Source organism: Mirounga angustirostris, unplaced genomic scaffold (genome assembly GCF_029215605.1).
Source record: "Mirounga angustirostris isolate CCGP_5_RB_7025 unplaced genomic scaffold, mMirAng1.0.hap1 SCAF_5, whole genome shotgun sequence".
Taxonomy (NCBI): domain Eukaryota; kingdom Metazoa; phylum Chordata; class Mammalia; order Carnivora; family Phocidae; genus Mirounga; species Mirounga angustirostris.
The window spans coordinates 14,598,771-14,620,125 of record NW_026991713.1 but is presented as its reverse complement, the minus strand read 5'-3'; the positions used below and the strand labels follow the sequence as shown (position 1 = coordinate 14,620,125).

Below are 21,355 nucleotides of genomic sequence, written 5' to 3'. Positions count from 1 at the left end.
TCTGTAGAAAAGAACATTCCAGGGGCACCTGGGTCGCTCAGTCGTTAAGCATCTGCCTTCGGCTCAGGTCATGGTCCCAGGGTCCTGGGATCGAGCCCCGCATCGGGCTCCCTGCTCTGCAGGAGGCCTGCTTCTCCCTCTCCCACTCCCCCTGCTTGTGTTCCCTCTCTCGCTGTCTCTCTCTGTCAAATAAATAAAATCTTAAAAAGAAAAGAACATTCCAAAGAATGAATGTGACAGCTTATCATTTATTCCAACAAACACTGATGGGGGTGGTTGTTAAGGCCAGATGTGCGCCATAAAGATGTAGATCACAGTCCTTGCGGACAGACGCCTGTCTCTTGCTCACAGTAGTAAGCGATTTTCTCGTGATTTCGGCTTCTAGTCCCACCTCACGTAAATAGCGGTGACTTTGGAATCGGAAAGACTTTGATTCAATTTCTACCTCTGCCTGGTGTGCAGAGGCTGCTTTACCAGCCTTGTATGATTCATCTCTCTTCACCTTTGTTTCCTCATCTGTAAAATGGGATCACAATTCTTCAGAGTGTCTGTGAGCATTAGGTGAGTGACAGTCATGGAGTTACCAGCACCGGGCTGGGCATCCACTTGCCCACTAGATTGTGAGCGCCACAAAGGCTGAGTTTTTGGTTTCTAGTCATTCCTACATTATCTATACGGGTCTCCTTTCCTCCTCTTCTGCCCCAGTTTCACCCCAATAACTAGATGCTCTAACAACTTAATATCACCAACTACAATAGATCTAGGCTTAGCAGTCTGCACTGCCATTTCATTTCATCTGGGAGGGAAAACCCTAGAACTTAAAGAAGTGATATAATTTCCAGAGTTTCTCACCAGAAACATCTAAGAGGCAAGGTATCCTCCCTCTTTTTTTCTTTTAAAGATTTTATTTATTTATTTGACAGAGAGAGACACACAGCGAGAGAGGGAACACAAGCAGGGGGAGTGGGAGAGGGAGAAGCAGGCTCTCCCGAGCAGAGAGCCCCATGCGGGAGCTTGATCCCAGGACCCTGAGATCATGACCTGAGCCAAAGGCAGATGCTTAACAACTGAGCCACCCAGGTGCCCCAAGGTATTCCCTTTTTAAATCAAGCCTTGAAGTCCGCTCACCTTCACTTTTTGTCAATTTAAAGAGGCTAAATTCTCTCATCTTTGTCTTATTTTATTAAAAAAAAATCCAGGGCAGAGAATTTCTCAAATAAAAAGACAAGGTTGACATTAATAGAAAACAGGTTTAATTAAATACAGGGGACAGTATCAGTAAATATAAAACATAAAATCTAATATGCGGGGAAGTGGGGAAAACCCTGGGCTGCAGAGAGAGCTAAAGGGAGCTCCTCCAGCAAGAACTCATGCAAATCTGTACTTCGGAGTTTCTCATGCACCTCCTCAGAGGCACATGGCTAGCTCTCGGCCCCAGCACCTTATAAACACAGGAACACACAATGTGCATTCGAACACGAACACACATTGAAACGCCTACCCCTCCACACACACAGACACACACCCCGATTTAGCTCTTTAACTCAGTTTGCCTCCCTCCGACCCTGAGGGCTTGAGAAAGAAAACTGTCAGCCTAAGCACTTCACAAGGGCTTTACAATCCAGTGTGCACTGTCTTCCCCTCTGGGCTTACAGTAGCTGTGGATTAAGGGCCATTTACTTCCTGGAGTGGACTCCAAACAGGCAATCAGGCGACTGGCTTCCCCCTCTACTGTCCACTTATGAGGTTCAGACCTTCCCAACCATGGAAACTTAGCTGCTGCTTTAAGGATGTTTCATACTTCAGGTCGGTGGAAATCAAAAGGAATCCCTGAAAAGGAGGCAAGGGTGAAGATAATGTCACACTCCGGCCACCGGCCACCATAGGCCTCTGGGGTTTGCTAAGGGGTGAGGGAGAGATGGTTTCTTTCCCAGGTCCTCCTGTGTCACACCCTCCCCGCCACTGTCCCCTTGTGAGTGCCTCAGCCATAGGAACAGGCCACTTGGGATTACTGTCTCCTTATGTGACTTGAGCAGCTGTAGAAGGGGAGGTGGGGAGGGAAGCGGGAGGGCAGGGTAGTGTATGGGATCGGAGAATTCCCTAGGAATCTTACTCCTCCTCCCTCAAAAAAAAGCACCAAAATGGTAGAAAAAAGGTGTTCTGAAGTTTGTTGATAATGATTAATGGGGAAACAGCTCACAACAGATCCCTGAACCTTGAGGAGGGTCTTTGGTTCGGGCAAAAGTTCAGAAGAGCCAGTCAAGTCTCATCCAGGCCTCGCTTTCCTTGTTTTAAATGGGACTGCCAATCCGGGCCTCCAAGGTTGTTTTGTGGAATGAATAAAATAAAGCACACCACGGTGCGCCTTCTCATACTGTGGTGTGAGTAAGTCTGGCTGTGAAGGGAAATCAGACTTGGTCTGATTTTCAAACTCAAGTTTCAATGCTTTTCATTGTTGACTGCAAGCTTTAAGAGCTAAGCCTTTTGTCTATAAAATTCCTTGGGCTGGAAAAACAAAGCAGAGCAAAGTAGCATAAAACAGAGTAAGCAAAATAGGAAGAGGCTTATTCTACTATGAAAAGAAATGGGGGCAGTGAAGAGAATATTCACATTCTTACCTCAAAAACTTCAATATCTGAATTGACAAATGAGATTTTGTGTGGGTGGGGCAGAGGAATTCCTTGCTGCAATTTTGCTAAAAAACAGAACGAGGTGTAAGATAGCTAGGCACAGACACAGAAGTTTTGGAAAACTTTTTAGTAAAAGATGAATAAGCAGTTTTTAAATATGTCTTTTCCTTCTTCCTGATTCTGTATTTTCATTCTATGTTCCTTGCACTTTCCTCGATGAATGCTTAATTATTTAATGAAGTACTTAATAAAAATGCACAAGCAATTATGTGCACTTGGATGGCAGAAAAATGTTGGCAACTTGTCCAGTTTATATTTTGAAAATACCTTAATTAGTGGGTCTGAGAACATTTTGGTCTCTGATACAAAATGTATTTTAACCAAGCCAAACTCAAGATGCAGTAGGTTATGAATGACTGCCTACAGGGAGAGGGCCTAGAATTGTCCTTCATTAAAACTGTCTATCCAGGGCGCCTGGGTGGCTCAGTTGGTTAAGCGACTGCCTTCGGCTCAGGTCATGATCCTGGAGTCCCGGGATCGAGTCCCGCATCGGGCTCCCTGCTCGGCAGGGAGTCTGCTTCTCCCTCTGACCCTCCTCCCTCTCCTGCTCTCTGTTTCTCATTCTCTCTCTCTCAAAAAATAAATAAATCTAAAAAAAAAAAACAAAACTGTCTATCCAGATGGTGGTCTGTGCATAAGAACCACAGAGATGCCTTCTGGGGAGATGAATCTCTTTTCTGGCGGACCTGAAGGAGACTTGTTACTGCCTAAGGAGAGTGGTTTCGATCTCCTTAACTCAACCAGAGTTTAGCTGTTCTTGCTGAGTCTGTAGGTAGTGTTGCTAACAAGGCTTGGACTTGCGATAACTAATTTTGTAACCACATCGTTGATGGTACAAACTCTGTAAACTCTGGCATGGGCCTGGATTCATACAATCACACGCTGGAAGTACAGGCTTTGGGGTGGAAAGTACCCAAACAATCCCCAACGTTTAGCAAATGTCAGAGTCACATGTTTCCTAAGACTCCCTTACCGTTGGCCAGTGGGAGGATTCCAAAGTGGAGAATAGAGGACAGAATATTCTCAAATCTCAAGACCTAAAATGAAAGGGGATACTAAATCAGTTGCCAAGTCAGGGCATTTTGAAAGTACCATGCCTGGTCTGAACGCGCACTTTCCCAGACCTTATCACGACAGAGGGCGATAATTAGAATCTCCCCATGGAGATAATCTAGCTTTCCAGACACTGAAAGCTATTTTGCGGGAAACCCTATTATACGGTTTCCCAATCTTTTTTCCTGCTTGAGGGTGGACGTTTCTGCTCCCTGGAGGCTGGACGTTTCTGCTCCCTGGAGGCTGGATCATGGTGACAACAAATGCAGAGGGACCACATGGTGGCAGCAAACATGGCAGCTTAGGTATCTACCAAGTAAGACGATCTAAACAATTACTAAGTATCCCAATTAGTAGTCTTTCCTTAATGGAGGTCCTTTGCATTATGTTATGCTCTATAATTAACAGTATCACCAGAACATCCAATTTACCCAGAATAAATTACAGTAGTTGTTAAATCTTAGCAAAGTGTTAGTTCCTGGGAAGATTCGGGTATTAAAAACAAATGGACTATGGGGTGCCTGGGTGGCTCAGTCGGTTGAGCACCCGACTCTTGGTTTTGGCTTGGTTACGATCCTGGGGTCATGATCTCAGGGTCATGGGATCAGTGGGGCCAGGCTCCTCGCTCAGAGAGCAGACTCTGGGAGATTTTCTCTCTCCCTCTCCTGCTCTTCCCCACTATGCGCACTCTCTCTCTCTAATAAATAAATATTTTAAAAAATAAATGGACTATGATGAACATCAGTTCACTCAATGAAAATATTTTGAATATCCTACATGCTTAGCAAGCTTTGCTGCTTAGTAAGGAGAGCTCTGAAGCCGACTTCCTTGTTTTTACCACTTCTATGATGTTGGGAAAGCTCTTTAATCTCTGTGCCTCCATTTCCTCTACTGTAAAATGAAGATAACAGCACTAATGTCGTAGAGTTGGTCTCAGGATTAAACATGTTAATAGTATGTAAAATGCCCAGTATATACCACTGTCATTTTCTCTCCCCCAGAAATGTCATTATTAGCACACTCTGTTGTTGATGCGAAGCAGTTTCTTTGAGTCTTCCTAGAAGACTTGCACTCATTTTGCCTCCTCTAGGTTCAGGAAATATTATTTATGAGAAAGTCAGCTGTGCATTCTCATTGATTATAGTCTGTCATCTACCAAATGGCTACGCCATGGAGGTGCCAACCCACAGTGCATGAGACACTACGGATATTTTAAATTTCAATATCTGGCATGAAAGACGTAACTTATTTTCCAGCTTGTTGAGACTAATGCCACTGGCTTCTAATCTTCCCAACCTGAAAATCCGGATGTTCCTATAAAATTAAACAAAGAAACAAACATCTTGTTTGGTCTCCTGGGTAAATTCCTGGGCGTCTTTGCTGTTTTCCTCAGATCTATTCCTCTCTTAATAGCTGCTTCTGTCGAACACGGTAATCAATTCAGTACCATGTCCCAGGACTGCTCTGTGAGAGGTCAAATGCCCTGACCGAGGCCCTCCAGCCAGTAAGTGGGAGTTTACTCCTGCAGCTTGGCCTTAGAGTTTGTGTATGTAACCATTATGCTATGCTGCCCCTTGACATAGAGGTGGCAATAACTGAAATGAATTTTTATAAAAACAATGGCCATTGTTTATTTAATACCTACCATGTATCCAATATGCTAAATGAATTTCATATGTGATTCCAGCTAATCGTCTCAACAACCCCAAGGCTGGAATGGCCAGCTCCATCCCTACCTCCACTGCCCGTTCTCTTGCTCTGATTTATCATTCTCTATAATATTTTTCAGCATACAATATATATTTGCTTGTTGTCTGCCACATACATCCACACACACATGCACACTCACACACACACACACACACACTCTAGAATAGGAGTGCCCAACGGTGGCACTATTGACATTTTGGGATGGATCCTTCTTTGCTGTGGGGGTTGTCCTGCGCACTGTGGGACGGTAAGCAGCATCCTTGGTCTCTACCCACTAAGTGCCTATAGCACGCCCCCAGACTGTGACAACCAAAAATATCTTCAGACATTGCCAAATGTCCCTGGGGGGCAAAACTGGTGAGAACGACTGTTCTGGAATATAAGTGCCACAAGGGTAGGGACACCAAGTAGTGATTTGGCTGATCTTCCTGCAGTTTGGGGGGAGGGGTTTGTTTCCAAGTATATCCAAGTTGGGATAGACTCTTCCCATCAGGAGGTCACTGGGATGGGGCCCCCTAAAATGTATCTGCACAACCAGCCTTGATGAAATTTTAGGAGACGGCTAGAAAGGCTTTCAAGGGCAAACTTAGTCATGGCCTAATAATTTGCAGATAGCCTCATCCTTTGGGAGTCTGGGCCTTATATTTAATTCTCAAAGATTATTTTATCCAAAAAATGAAATCACCCTGAAAATCTCCCTGAAAATGCCAATATTACATAGGTCTTAAGTTTTTTAAAAAAATTCCTTTAAAAGTCTTTCTGAATAGATAAAAGTGAATTGGAGAGTTCCTGTCCTGTTTAAAAGTTATGGGGTTGGTGGACAGGCAGCTACACAAGGAATTTTAAAGTTAAAACCTACACTCATGGGGAAACCAAGTTTTTAGAGGCTTAGAAAACAGTCATCCAGGGTGCCTGGGTGGCTCAGTTGGTTAAGCCACTGCCTTCGGCTCAGGTCATGATCCTGGAGTCCCGGGATCGAGTCCCGGGATCGAGTCCCGCATCGGGCTCCCTGCTCGGCAGGGAGTCTGCTTCTCCCTCTGACCCTCCCCCTTCTCATGCTCTCTCTCTATCTCATTCTCTCTCTCAAATAAATAAACAAAAAATCTAAAAAAAAAAAAAAAAGAAGAAGAAGAAAACAGTCATCCAGCTCCTATATAGGAAAATTATCATTTTTCCCTTGACAGGGAACTCTGAGAGCTTGGATTCCTACCTCAATATTGCTGCGATTGGACTCTGGCAAAGAGAGGCGGAATCTGAAACAAAACAAAACAACAAACGTCAACAGGAAAAGTTTAAAGGATGGAAGATTTAAAAACAACCATCTCAACAGAAAGGAACAAAAAGGAAAAGGGATTTTTTTTTTTTTAAGATCCATAAGCCACTATTTTAAAAAACCACACAGACTGGTAAGGATATAATGTTCTAGTACATCTTTCCCCCGATATTTGCGGCTTAAGAAGCAGAGCTCCCTAGCAGAAGCCTTGGATTTGTAACCAGGATGGGTTCCCCAAATGCATTTGCTATATGGGACTTACTTTGGCAACTCGAATTCAGAAGAATCTTAAGAAACAGTTTCAGTCTCCAGCCATACCACCCTGAATGTGCCCGGTCTCATCTGATCTCTGGAGCTAAGCAGGGTGGGGCTTGCTTAGTACTTGGATGGGAGAAATAGTCTGCAGGTCTTGGTCTGAACTCCCAGAATACACACTTGATTTTTCATACATAGTGATAGTTAAGATGAAGCAGTAGTTATCAACAGGGAGGATCCCTTCTTTTCACAGATGGGGAAACTGAGGTCCAATTAATGGCAGATTTAGGACCAAAACTCAGATCTCTTGATGTCCATCCCAAACCTCCCTTCCACTGTAGGATCTTGCCTCATCCTGCTTTCCCCCTTAGCCTTCCACGGCTCACTTTAGCCCAGGTGTAGAGCCTTACATCTGCACCAGCCTTCTAATGGCTCTCCCTGTCTCCAGTCTTGGTCTCCAGTCTTGGTCTTCTCCAATCCGTCTTCTACACCATTCCCAGAGTGAGCTATATGACAAGCATGTCTGATGAGGACACGCTCCTCTTCAAAATTCTTTAACGGCCTGAATCCAAGTCACTTACATGGTGCACAAGCCTTTCTGTATTCTGGTGTCCAGTTGCCTGTTTACTCTCACTTCTTTTCATTCTCTACCTTGAATTTTATACTCAAGAACCGTGAACTGCTTAGTGCTATGCTGTTTTATTTATTTATTTGTTATTTTATTTTCCTAGATAGGCTCCACACCCAGCCCATAGCCCAATGCGGGACTTGAACTCACGACCCTGAGATCGAGACCTGAGCTGAGATCAAGAGTTGGACACTTAACCGACTGAGCCACCTGGGCACCACTATGCTGTTTTATTAATCAGGCACTATATATCTGAGGTTAAAAAAATGTATTGGTGGGCGCCTGGGTGGCTCAGTTGGTTAAGCGACTGCCTTTGGCTCAGGTCATGATCCTGGAGTCCCTGGATCGAGTCCCACATCGGGCTCCCTGCTCGGCAGGGAGTCTGCTTCTCCCTCTGACCCTCCCACCTCTCATGTGCTCTCTCTCATTCTCTCTCTCTCAAATAAATAAATAAATAAAATCTTAAAAAAAAATGTATTGGCTTCAAAACACATAACAAAAAACTCCTGAAAAATTAAAATTAATACATGCTCACAACAAGTAACATTATGGTGGACTAGTCACTTTAACTCAACTCCACTCATGGTTCAATTTAAATTATATTTAATGTGGAATGCATTTGAATATATCCAATATATTTGGGGCTGGATTCTCCAAAATTAGAGTGGTCATAAAGATCTTAAAACAACTGTAAAGTATTTCCTTGCATATTCCATGACACTTCCGGCCTCCATGCTTTTTGCTCATGCTGTTCCCTCTTTCCGAAATTGCCCCTCCCCTGTCTTGTTGACTGGTTAGCTTCTTTTAATTGTTTAAGATTTAACTCAGGTGTTACCTCTTCCAAGTACCTTTCTGTTATTACATTTAAGGAGCAGGTAGATATTAATAGAAGAGGTAAGTTTGCTTATTATCAGCCAATATCATGTTAATATGAATTAAGTCTCAAAAACTTAATTGCTGATAATAAGCAAACATAAGAGTAAAAACCAGAAAGACAGTTAAACCTGACGAGGATCAGAGATGGTATTGTGGCACTGTGGCTCGAACTGAGCTCAGTGGAACGTGAGGACCAGAATCCTTAGGGTTTCTTTAAAGGAAGTAAGCTGAGGGCGCCTGGGTGGCTCAGTTGGTTAAGCGACTGCCTTCTGCTCAGGTCATGATCCTGGAGTCCCCGGATCGAGTCCCCGCATCGGGCTCCTGGTTCAGCAGGAAGCCTGCTTCTCCCTCTCCCACTCCCCCGCTTGTGTTCCTGCTCTCGCTGTCTCTGTCTCTGTCTCTGTCAAATAAATAAATAAAATCTTTAAAAAAAATAAAAAAAAATAAAGGAAGTAAGCTGAGCAATTGAGCAAACACTTGAACGTACTGCTGGAGAAATGTGAGGGGGATTCTTCCCCTTGGCCACACTGCCTTTTATTAAAGACGGGTAACCTACGCCAGTTTACAAATCCAGGTGGAGCAAAGAGCAAACTCGAGGTCCTTGTTCTGAAAAACACACAAGCACAACTCTGACCACTAGGTGACGACCGAGTTCAGTCTTTTGACTCATCCTCCAACAGAGCCCCTAACCTGTTTCTTAAAACACAACTACTGGGAACTAATTTTATTACAGAACCACAGGGTTGTTGGGGAGAAAGGGAGCTCAAGTAGCCCTACCATGCAGACATATAAGAGTTAGCTTATTTAAAAAGTTTTGGAGAAGGTTTACCGCCCTGATTGAAAACCAGAACAAAAGTACAAACACTTAATCATGTCAAACGATGGTGGGGTCATGATCTGGGTCAATATAGCAAATACGGCATAATGAAGTTCAAGTGGACCAAGACACAGGAACTCACAGCGCCACTCACTCTTCTAACCCTGTGGCCATAGCAGACATTGAAAATCACACCTTGCACTCAATACTGCATAATAATTGTTTATCTCTTTGCCCTCTGACTATGAACTTGACTGAGTCCAGAGCATGGCACATTTAGGCACTTAGTATTCATTCAGTTATCTGTCCAGCAGATACTTACTGAACACCTAATACATGTCGGCCCTGCGACAGGTGCTGGAGATCACGACTGTGAGTGAAACCAAACACAGCCACGGCTCACATGGAGATTAAAGTCTCGTGGGAAGGCACACATTAATCAAATAAGCCCACTGGTGACAGTTTAATGACAGATTGAGATAAGTGCGCTGAAGGAAAGGAAAAGTTCATGGAGGTAAATAAGAGAGGAACCTGATCTAAACTGGCAGGTGCAGGAAGATTTCCGAGGAAGGGAAATACGTCCTTGAGCTGACATATGAAGGGTGAGTGAGATTAAAAAGGCAAATTGGGGAAGAAAGAGGGAAGGGTCTGGCAGAGGCTGCAAAAGCCCTGTGGAGGGAATAGAGGCCAGTTAGAGAGTGCAGCAAGACGATGCTCGAGAGGCAGACAGTGGTGGACCAGGCTGGGTTTCTCAGGCTATGTCAAAATTTTTATATTTATCTTAAGAGCAAGGAATCTATGGAAGGTTTCTAAAAAGGGAGATGATGTCTGTTTTGTAAAGATCACTCTGGCTGCAGTATGGAGAAAAGATGGACAGGCTGAGAGGTTTCCTAGGTGCCCCTTCTATGCCCAGTAATGCTCTAAGCAATGTGAAGAACTTTAGTTATAACTGTATTTATGATGGACAGACAGAAGCTGTATGTATAGCAAGGAGTTGGAGAACAATACAAAGTAGCTGTCCTCAGTACTCCTTTGTGGGTTTTACACTGCCTTGCTGCAGGAATTCTAAGAATGTATGAAAAGGTGAAGAAACCAGCATGGGTTGGAGGTAGGGGTGTGTGTGTGTGTGGTGTGTAAGATATGGGAGGGGATAAACTGCCCTTTGAGAGAAGCACTCCATCATTTCCCTTAGCACCCAGTTTTTGCCTTTTAATCTGAGTGTTTCTCTTATCAGGCTCTGGGCCTGGAAGGTAGAAACAATTGCCTTTCTCTCTACTATCTGTATCAAGAACAGTATTGAGCACATAATAGGTGCTCAAGAAATTCTCATTGAATGGATTATGGATAAATGAGTAAAGGATGGGTGGGGAAGTGTTTATTGGAATTGGGGTCACTTTGAGAAGGAGCCAGTCTAAAGCAGAATGTTCATTTTAGGGAGCTATGAGGGGTAAGATTGGCTTGCTTGGAAGGTAGTCAAAGAGCTTGACAACCTCAGGCTGTGCATTTAATCCACGATGAAAGGCTTTTTTTTTTTTTTTTTTTTTTAAGAGAGAATTTTAGAGTGAGAATGAGCAGGAGGGGCAGAGGAAGAGAAAATCCCAAGCAGATGCTGTGGGGCGTGTGGAGCCTGATGTTGGGCTCGATCTCACAACCATGAGGTCAGGACCAGAGCCAAAACCAAGAGTGTCAGACGCCTAATCGACTGTGCCACCCAGGTGCCCCCAATGATGAAAGGTTTTCATGTGAGGAATGTGTTGAGCCCATTCCAGTATTAAAGGACCCTCTTGATGAGGAAGAGTTCCCCAGTGTTTTATCTTCATTGCCTTCTGCAGTCTGGAAATTCCAACAAGTCAGGGAGAAGGGGAAGAAGTCGTTTGGGGTTTCCTCCTCTGATGGGGGCCTCGAACCGTGGCATTCCTCTACCCTGGCTTCCACAGTAGCTCAGAGGGAGGGCGGAGATGGTGGTCAGCCCAGGTGCCAAGCCCGGGCTCTGACGGCCTGTCTAAAGCACTGTTCTGACAGAAACTGAAACCAATCTTCCCAGACCTGTTTTCCTTTCTGGGTTTCTCTCCAGATGGCTCACACTGGGAAATGCTTATCTGCCCAAGCTGCGAGGAATAGAGTTGGGTGGTGATTCTGCTTGTAGCCAGCTTTCTTTGCATTTTCTGACGGTGTTGCCTGTGGGGGTTGTAGGGTATGTGTGTGTGTGTGTGTGTGTGTGTGTGTTTGTGCACGCGCTGATGTTACTGGTGTGGGGTGCAGTTTGGGAGAGTCCAATGCCTCACTCGTGGCAATGTCAAAGTTGTTCCAAAGTTGTTGTTCCAACAATTGTTGTTCCAACAATACTGTATATTTGATTGTCTTGAGCTTTGCATGCAATTAAGAAAAAGGGCTAGAGGGGCACCTGGGTGGCTCAGTTGGTTAAGCGACTGCCTTCGGCTCAGGTCATGATCCTGGAGTCCCAGGATGGAGTCCCGCATCGGGCTCCCTGCTCGGCAGGGAGTCTGCTTCTCCCTCTGACCCTCTCCCCCCTCATGTGCTCTCTGTCTCTCTCATTCTCTCTGTCTCAAATAAATAAATAAAATCTTTAAAAAAAAAAAAAAAAAGAAAAAGGGCTAGAATTTAGTCATCTGTATGGTGACCAAAAAAGGGAAAGCGTTGTTTAATTTGGTCTCAGAAATGTCTACTATGTGGATCAACCTGCACTGGGGTTACCTCCCAATAGAACTGTGTTTAGAACAAAAGTCGCAATTGTAGATAGACCAGTATGAATCTGGTTTATGACTTTGAGGGCCAACTCTAAGGCTTTTAAGGCCATCCTGACTTGTCATGTTCCTTGGGATCAATTTCTCCCTCTTATTTGGTTAAAATTTGAGCCCAGAAGAGGGAACGAGAATAAAAGTCTATTGCTGGTAGTGACCAGACCTTACCTCGTCTACCCATACAACAGCTCTGTGGATAGGTGCTTTGTTTTGCTGATGAGGAAACTGATGTTTAGAGAGGTTGATTGACTTGCCCAGGGTCACACAGCTAGCAAACGACAGGGGTGGAATTCAAAATCAGATATGCCTGACTATGGGGCTGTGCTCTTAATTAGACATACTCACAGAGGTCACATTGATTACTCGTACTCCCTGCTTCTGCTTTCTTTATTTTTTCCTTCCCTCCATTTCTCAAGGCAGCTGTGTGGAAAGGGCCGTGTGCTTTTTCCACTGCAGGTCACCCTCTGCCTGCGGCTTCTCTTCTTCTATCAAATCTTAGCATTAAGAAAGGACATGCAGCCTGCTTCAATTTCATGTGACGCCACGCTCATGGGTTTCCTCTTCTGGGCAAGGGTGTTTACTGTCTAAATCTTCTAAGTCTTGGCTATGTTCCACATCAAAGGCAGTATAATGTCCTAAGTGAACACTCAAGGCTGTGAAAACTGCTCACCCAGGTTCAAGTTCTGGCTCTGCCATTCAATAGCTCTGTGATGTGAGCAAGTTATTTGACCTCTCTATAAACTGTAAAACAGGGATAATAAGCTACCTCCAGGTCTATTCACTCAAGCTACAGACATTGATTGAAGATCGTGCCAGGTCCTGGAGATACAGGGTTGTGCGGTTTAAATGAAGTAATATATGTGAAGTTCTTGGCACGGGACCAGGAGACACCAAAGTCTCAATCATAAAGTAGTCATAAATAGTAGAACAAAAGGCAATTTCTCTAATAGCCATCATGGAGCGGGACACGGGGAATGAGGTGTTTCCTGAACAGGGTTTTTCTGTATAGGGAAACTCTTGAAATGATCTTGTATGATTGAATACCTTCTTCCCCTGGATAAGGCCAGTCCCAAATTTTAAATAATAGCCATAGTCAACCTTCTTGAACACTTATCATGCACTTTACATATATTAACTCAAGTATTCCTTACAATTACCCCCTGAAGTGGGTTGTATTATAGCCTCATTTTATAGAGAAGGAAATGGAGGCCCAGAGAGGTTAAGTAACTTGCCTGAGACCCCACAGCTAATGAATGGCAGGGCGGGGATCTGAACCAGCTAGTCCTGACTCTAAAGCCTGTGATCTCACTGCCTCTTTAAACTCACCACCCGGGATTCACCTTGATTTCTACATCTCCTGTCTGTGTAGCCAGCCATGAGCAGCTCCGGAAAGAGACACATTCAGGCAGGGGATATTTAGAAAGGTGTTTGGCGGGGGGGGGGTTAGTATTCTGGGAGCCTAATTTGGAGACCTTGTTTCCCCAGGTTTTCTCAGGGATGCTTCACTGATCCCCACCTCCCTTTACACCTCTCCGCGCTGTGTCTCTCTACCTCACCCAAGACCAAAGCAGGCTGTCCATCCGGAAAAGCAGCGCTTGCGGAACCAGGAGTGGAGGCGCCGGCTGGGGCAGTCATGTGGGAGGCGGGGCTGCCATTCCTTTGGCACAGCGCTGCTCTTCCGCAGTCTCGCATGGGCTGCCTTGGGACTGAGTGACGCTTGGCCCATCCGCCTTGCCCCCCATCCTCCTACTGCCCGAGGTCCGCCATAGCACCGCCAGCAGGAGCCACCCCAGACTCCACGCAGGTGACCTGTGCAGTGGGACATGGTCTTGCTCAGAAGGGTCCATGCTTGGCTTAATGACCTGCTGTCTCTATCTTGAAATTCTTCATAAGATTTTGAACAAGGTGCTCTGCATTTTCATTTTGCAGTAGGCCTTGCGAGTTAGGTAGCCGGTCCTGCTCAGACCCCACTAAGGCCTCAGGAAGCCTCCCCAGCGTGAGACTCTAAAGGAGACTCCAGGAAGGCAGGAGTCAAAACATGCTTGTGGGCTGTAGGCAGCCAGAGAATGGATCCACACATTTCTTTGGGTGATGTGAATTGAGCATGTTGCAATCCTATTTGCGGTTACTCCCATAAATAAACCTAACGCCCTCTGAATGTGCAGTTTCTTCCCAGGAGAATCACTGGAGAGAAGAGTCTGCCTGACTTAAGCAGAGAGGTGAACCTGGTCTCTCCGCTCCTTAAGGTCTCTCTTACCGGCCGGCCACAAGCCTGAAGCCCCACCCTTACTAAATCTTTCCCTGCATCCTGCCAGTAAACCAGAGCCCTGCTCAAGTGCACACGGGGTTTCTCCCTTCTCAAGAGCTTGCTGCCTCCATCAGCGGCCCTGCCCCCCTTCTCCCCCATCCCTCCAGATTTCCAGCCCCCCTTTCCTATCAGCTGCAGATGGAGGGCTCACTAGTGCTTGTGGAGGGGCTGCTCAGGCAAACTGCATTGCAAATTCTCTCCTTTCCTTCTGGCCTCGCTCTGATGCTGCCTTTCCCTCACCTGCCACCCTCCCCACCCGCTTCCTGCCCTCTGGCTTCCATCCTCTCAATTATTAAAACTGTCCTCTCCAAGATGACCCATCAAGGTTCAGAGTTTCCTCAGCCTTGACCTTGTGGAGGTTGGGCCACGTTATGACTTCAGGGGCCCATTTTTGCCTCTGGGAGTCCTTCCTCCATAAAGAAATATTAAAAATTATATTTGAAGACTGTGTTGTTATAAAGATAAGTACAATCCAGCCTGGATTGTATTCACTTTTTAATTCTTATTTCAAAATATATTACAATGCTTTCATGGGTCCCTAAAGTATCCGTGGTCTCTAGGCTCTGTACCTGCTGAGACTAATGGAGGAATCAGTCCTGTGTTGCAGAGCTGGGGAAAACGTAATAAAGCCTCCTTGAAATCTTTCCCCTCTGGGAAACCATACTACCTTTTTTGTTGTTGTTCCTTTTATTGGGAAAACAATATAGTTACAAAGAAAATTGTAAGGAGAGAAACGCCCTCCATCCCATATCCTAACGGTGCTCTTCAGCTGTGATTTGCTCCCTTGTCCAGATGGAAAGCTCTTTTGCACAGCTGCCTACTGTGTTTATGCAGTTTTGCATTCTGTTTGTCCCATTTAATGTCATTTTATTGAAAGCACCTTCCGTGTCTCTGCAATAGTCTTCATAACCATCTGGCTGACTTACGGTGATTGACTTACTTTTCCCCTCTGTTGGTTTCCTGTCCTTCCCAGACTCTGCTTTCTCTGGCCTTTTTATAGCCTTTCTTCCCCCTTCTGTGGGTTTCATCTGGGCCATCTGGTCATTCTGAATATCATCCCCCAGGTAGTCTGATTCATGGCTTCAACTTTCGGCCTCACAGGGCCAAGGAAAACGGGCTTTGCAGACGGTTCTTCTCAATGGCAATCACTGTCCGACAGTCTACCTACATGACCTCCCTGATCCCTTTAACAGTGCACGGCGTTCACTGGAGAGCCAGTGAGGCCAAGGGGCATGGTTTTGTTAAACTCTATGTTCTAGTAATGGGGTCAGAGTCTCTGAGCCTGCAGGTACCTCAGAGATGACCCAGTCCAACTTCAGTATTTTACAGACAAGGAGACTGAGGCACAAAGAGGTTCCCAGACTGGGAAGCAGTGACCAGGGATTTGACACTTTGTTCCTCGACCTCAAAGTTTCATGCTCTTTCCTCAATAGCATGCTTCCTGGAAGTTGTTGAGGAGGATCTTTAATTTATATTATGGTACCATTAGAATGTGAATTTGTTATAGGATTATATTTACACTTATTTGGCTGCCCATTTTATCTGAACATTATCTAATGGGATAAAGCTCCACAACACAGCTCTTAGTGAAGCCCATACTTTGAAATCATCTGGATCATTACAGGAGGAGTACCTAAGTGATTCATGTTCTATCCAGTGGTAACTTCCCCTGTTCTGTTAATGTTCGCTTTGTCTCTATGGTCTGCTGAATCACTTATTGCTGAGGGTTCCAACAGCCAAATCAGTTAAACTTACCTGTTCAGAGATAATGAGCAGACCAGTCTTTGTCCCAAAATAACCAGGCCAACACTGGTACTAGCAACCTGCAGACAACAATAGCACTCGTTACTAAGAGGACTGAATCTGTCTGTTTTGGCCACAAATACAATTTCTTACACTGGAAATACCATAAGCTCCACTGTCCCTCTCATTGCTAGAGATACTGGAAAGAAATAGCTCTGAAAATGCTCTCTTGCAGGTAGGGAAGCTAACTATAAAGACTTTTTAAGGATCTCCCTTAAATTATTTTTCTATTTTTTCCTAATCTCTCTTCTCCATGTACTCCGTGTGTGCGTGCATGTGTGTATATGCGTGTGTGTGTGTGACATTTCGCTTAGACTCACTGTATTGATCCCTTTCCATTGGGTTGCATTTGGCCTTCATCTGCTCAAATAACCTTGAATTCCATCCTGACTGACTTATTTTGGGGAACGAAATAGAAAGTCAGCTATCAATGCAGCTGCAGCCGAGGGAAGGGCACACAGGAAAGGGAGGAGGGGGAGAGCAATTTTACCACGCAGGGGGTATGAGCACTGGCCTCCCATACCGCCCCCACCCCAGTCTCACCCCGTCCGTACCACTAATTGTCGAATCAGACCTCACACCCCCAGACACTGAGCTGAGCACTGCTAGCCAGTGGCCTGCTGTGGGAACAGGACTGGCGTCCACAGGGTGCCCTCCTGCCCCTGCAGGCCTTACAAAGTCCATGGACATGATGGCTTCAGCGGTCGAGTTCTCGGTCTGGGCGAGGAGCACCATGGAGGCAGGGATGTCCAGGGTGAAGCTACCCGGCTGCAAGCTGATCACAGGGGGCTCCGTTGCCATGACCCGTACCATGAAGGGCTGGGACAAGATGTAGATCTCTGCAATCTGCGATGTTCAGGGAAAGAAGTGGAGTCCAGGAAGGGGAGTTTATGAGGGGAAATCACACATTTGGGGTGGCCTGGGTGATTAAACCTTACATCGTGTGGTCAGAATAGAAACAAAGCTCTTTGGCCATTTTAACACCATCACCACACACAAGACAAATAATAACAACAGCTGACATTCACTGAACGTATCCAAATTATCTGGTTTAATCTTCACTAAATCCCTGTGGGCAGGTTCTATCAGAATCCCCATTTCAGGGATGCCTGGGTGGCTCAGTCGGTTAAGCGTCTGCCTTCAGCTCAGGTCATGATCCCAGAGTCCTGGGATCGAGTCCCGCATCGGGCTCCCTGCTCCGCGGGGAGCCTGCTTCTCCCTCTGCCTTTCTCTCTCACTCTGTCTCTCATGAATAAAAAAAAAAAAGAAAGAAAAAGAAAAAAAAAAGAATCCCCATTTCACAGCTGAAGACAGTGAGTCCTTTGGTTAAATAATTTCCTTCACTTCCGGGTGAATAAGTTGAGGAACTGGGATTCAAATCTAGGTCTGTCTGACTCTAGATCCTTGCTCTAAAACCAGGATCCTCAGTGAGCATCTCTCTGTCCTCGAGAGCAAACCTGAGCCTTTCAGGACACTGTCCAATATTCAGGTGCTGTGAGGGCATGACATTAATAGTTGCTTCACTAAAGGCACAAACATAGGCACTATTCCCCCATTTCCCATGGAAGTTTATTATTTCAAATGTGTGGTGGAACCTTAGGGAAGGGACACTTGACTTATTTTGTAAACTTAAAATGCCTTTAATAGTAACTTGTTTAGTAAATATTTGTGGCTATTTTATTAAAAGAAAAAAAATCTTGGGGCCCTGGGTGGCACAGTCAGGTGTCTGACTCTTGGTTTCCGCTTAGGTCGCGATCTCAGGGTGGTGAGATCAAGCCCTACATCAGGCTAGTGCTCATCACGGAGTCTGCTTAAGACTCTCTCTCCCTCTCCCTCTATCCCTCCCCCCTGCTCTCTCTCTCTCTCTAAAATAAATAAATCTTAAAAAAAAGAAAAAGAAAAAAAATCTCTTTAGAATGGAAAGATGGACTCAGGTTTGGACCAAAAAGGAGTAGAAAAAACCCCACAAATCTTCCAGAAGTAATTGCAATGAATCCAGATACACTTAACAAGCAGTCAGACCCTCAGTACTCACCCGGGAGAGCACGTTGCCAAGGCCTTGAGAGTTTTGAACCAAATGGTTGGAAAGCTGGAAAATCAAGACCATCATGTCACTGTAAGATTTTTACCTGGGCTTTCTTTTCAGAGAAAACCTAGCTTTCCTTATATTTTTATGAATCATGAAGTTGTTACACCAACAGACAATTAGGGTTTAAAGGTGGCCTATCATTTTATAGCCCAACCATAAGAAATCTGAGGCCCAGAGAAGTAAAGTAACTTGCCCAAAGTCACACAGGAAATACCTTCCTTTTTAGTAAGTGCCTTTTAACCCTAGCAATATTGTGTATGTCGTATATGTATGATCCATGTAACCATCCTACAGTGGTTAACAATAAGTCTTGCATTATTGCCCACCTTTTCAGAGATTACAAGACAAGGGATGCTTAAGTAATTTATCTTCACAGATGAATGGTTTCCAAATCTGAAGCTAGACCTTTCTAATTCTCGGCAGTCTATGGTAGCTGGTGCTGCCACACCTCATATTTTGAACCTACATTTTATAACCACTTGTACAATTAAGATCCATGGAATGGAAAGATTAATAGGGGATGCTTAATAAAAGTTGTTGGTTGACTGGCTGGAGAGAGTGTTCTCATCATAAAAGGGAGGGGCATGGCAAGAGAATCCATGACTATGTGTCCTATTACTGGTCATTGTAGATAAGTCAGTTGCAATTACCAACAGGAGAAATGTTTGTGTTGGCATGACACAAGGCATAATAATAATAATAATAATAATAATAATAATAATAATAATAATAATGATAATAAGCAACACTTAACACTTACTCTGTGCTAGGCATTGCTCTGAATGCTTTACATATATTTAAACCTCTCTAATGTCCATATCAACCTCATGAGTATGGAATTATTATCCTCATTCTCCAAATGATGACACTCTGGCACAGAGAAGTTAAATAAATTGAAGATGCCCAAAGTCACAGGTCATAAGTGGTGGAGGGAAGTCTTGGCATTACTTAAGATCAATCTAGAACAGTGGCCCGGTACCCTATACAACTGAAATTAGCAGACCCAGAGACCCAACAACTCCCCAGCTAATAACAGCATTCAGTTCACAATTCCTTTATTCATGTCCTGCTGGGGTTGATAGTCTAAAAAGGCCCAGGAAATAGAAACTATGACATAAAATTCCCATAATGGGCTACTTATAATAAGACTAAATGCTGGTGCTGATTGTTCCATGAACTCTCCTCACCTCTTTCATGGAGAGAGTGACGTTAAAGGCCCCAGATGTAAAGTAAGCAAAGGACGCGGATTTAAAGAAAAACTCAGAGATTCCAACATAGAGCATAGAGTCATGGCGTTCTGGCAGCGCAAAAGGAACTGGCAAGAAGGGGGGATCGGTGAGGTTGTCCAGTGGGTAGAATACGCCCTGTGGGAAAACAAAGATCAGTGCATCAGATCAAGACATGGGTGTACAGCACTACGTAGGTGGATCTGCTCATGTCAGAATCAGGAAAATACCAGAAACTCAGGAGGGACTAAAAGACTACAGGGCCTTCTGACTCCTTGACCAGGGACTCTGGTTTTGCAGCTCTGATGAGTTCTTGAGCATATGTAGACGTGTCTGTCCACCCTGGGGTGTAACCTCTCAGAAGGCAGGTGCATTTTAACTGGACACACAGCTCTGCATAGTTCCTGAGGTGCCATGTAGAGATGCCAAACCCTTAATCTTCAAATTCTGTGGCTCCTGAGCATCTGTGTTGCCCTCAGTGGCTAGAGGGTGTTATTACAAAATGGTGTCTTGAGTAATATTTAACTGATTTGAAAGACCCTAATTGATTGAAATATAAGTCAGGGGCACCTGGGTGGCTCAGTAGGTTAAGTGTCCGCCTTTGGCTCGGGTCATGTTTCCAGAGTCCTGGGATTGAGCCCTGCAGTGGGCTCCCTGCTCAGCGGGAAGTCTGCTTCTCTCTCTCTCCCTCTGCGCCCCCACTCCCCAGCTCATGCTCATTCTCTCAAATAAATAAATAAATAAAATCTTGGAAAAAAAAAAGAAATATAAGTCAATATGCACTTAAAAAAACAATGATAATAACTTCGGGGCAAAACTAAACATAAAGACAATTAATCTCTTTTCCAGAATTAGCAAACACCATTTTCATATGCAAATGGCCCTGACCGAGGTCAACAGCCCTCAGTTAAATTGGCTAATCTGACAGGAACAGGAGTATCGATATGGACAATCTACTGATGTGTTAAGTTCTAATATATGCAGAGCCATGCTACCTCTTAGCCTCAGACCTATCCCCAGAGACACAGTTATCACAATACTTTCCTTGAGGAAGGCAGTCCTATGTTGGGCAAATCCAAACCATCCTTTACCAATCAAGAAAATGTTGAAGGGTCTTTTCTTTCTTTTTTTTTTTTTTTAAAGATTTTTATTTATTTTATTTGAGAGAGAATGAGAGAGGGGAGGGTCAGAGGGGAGGAGCAGACTCCCTGCCGAGCAGGGAGCCCGCCGGGACTCCAGGATCATGACCTGAGCCGAAGGCAGTCGCTTAACCAACTGAGCCACCCAGGCGCCCTTGAAGGGTCTTTTCAAAGAGCATAAGCATGAGGGAATTGCTTGAAAGGACATTAAATTATTTGAAGGGTACGTAGTTTTATTTCCTTCTGCATCTAATATTTGTTCTTCCAATACTGGCTGTTGATAGCCAGGATGAGAATTTGGTGATGATAAAGTTACCTTCAAATTCAGCTCCATATAATTCTCAGTGATTTCTGGAGAACTGAATAGGGAATAATCCAGCAGAATATAGTTGTCAATCTTGGTTAAAACTAAATAACAAACAAATAAAAATGAAAATTTGTATTTATTAAAGGCATAGTATAGCATCTGACTATTATCTATGCAGAGCAATATAATTTAATTCTCTGTTATTTAAAATAACAATTAATCTTATTTTATAAATAATACACTTTTCAAAACCCAGGATAAGTAGGTAAGTCAAAAGAAGAAATTAAAAACCCTTCTTAATCACATTACACTGAGGGAAACATCAATAACATTTTGTTGTATAGCCTTTTATGTATAGACAAACACACACACAAACACAATTCATATCTACTTTTTTAAAAAGAAAATTAGACAAACAA

At 44.3% G+C, this 21,355-nt stretch overlaps 1 protein-coding gene across 1 annotated transcript in view; it reads right to left on the bottom strand.

Moving 5' to 3' along the window:
* Positions 1-1,201: 1,201 nt before the first annotated feature.
* The window catches only part of BPIFC (BPI fold containing family C), a 55,957-nt gene continuing 35,803 nt past the window's right edge, over positions 1,202-21,355 (bottom strand). The window contains exons 10-18 of the mRNA XM_045867014.2: positions 20,946-21,037; positions 19,452-19,628; positions 18,211-18,264; positions 16,851-17,021; positions 16,128-16,195; positions 6,664-6,706; positions 3,664-3,727; positions 2,619-2,695; positions 1,202-1,830 (exon numbers count right to left, since the gene is read on the bottom strand). Of these exons, the coding sequence (XP_045722970.2) occupies positions 1,729-1,830; positions 2,619-2,695; positions 3,664-3,727; positions 6,664-6,706; positions 16,128-16,195; positions 16,851-17,021; positions 18,211-18,264; positions 19,452-19,628; positions 20,946-21,037 (848 nt within the window). The 3' untranslated portion in view covers positions 1,202-1,728. The remainder of the gene's footprint in view (positions 1,831-2,618; positions 2,696-3,663; positions 3,728-6,663; positions 6,707-16,127; positions 16,196-16,850; positions 17,022-18,210; positions 18,265-19,451; positions 19,629-20,945; positions 21,038-21,355) is intronic.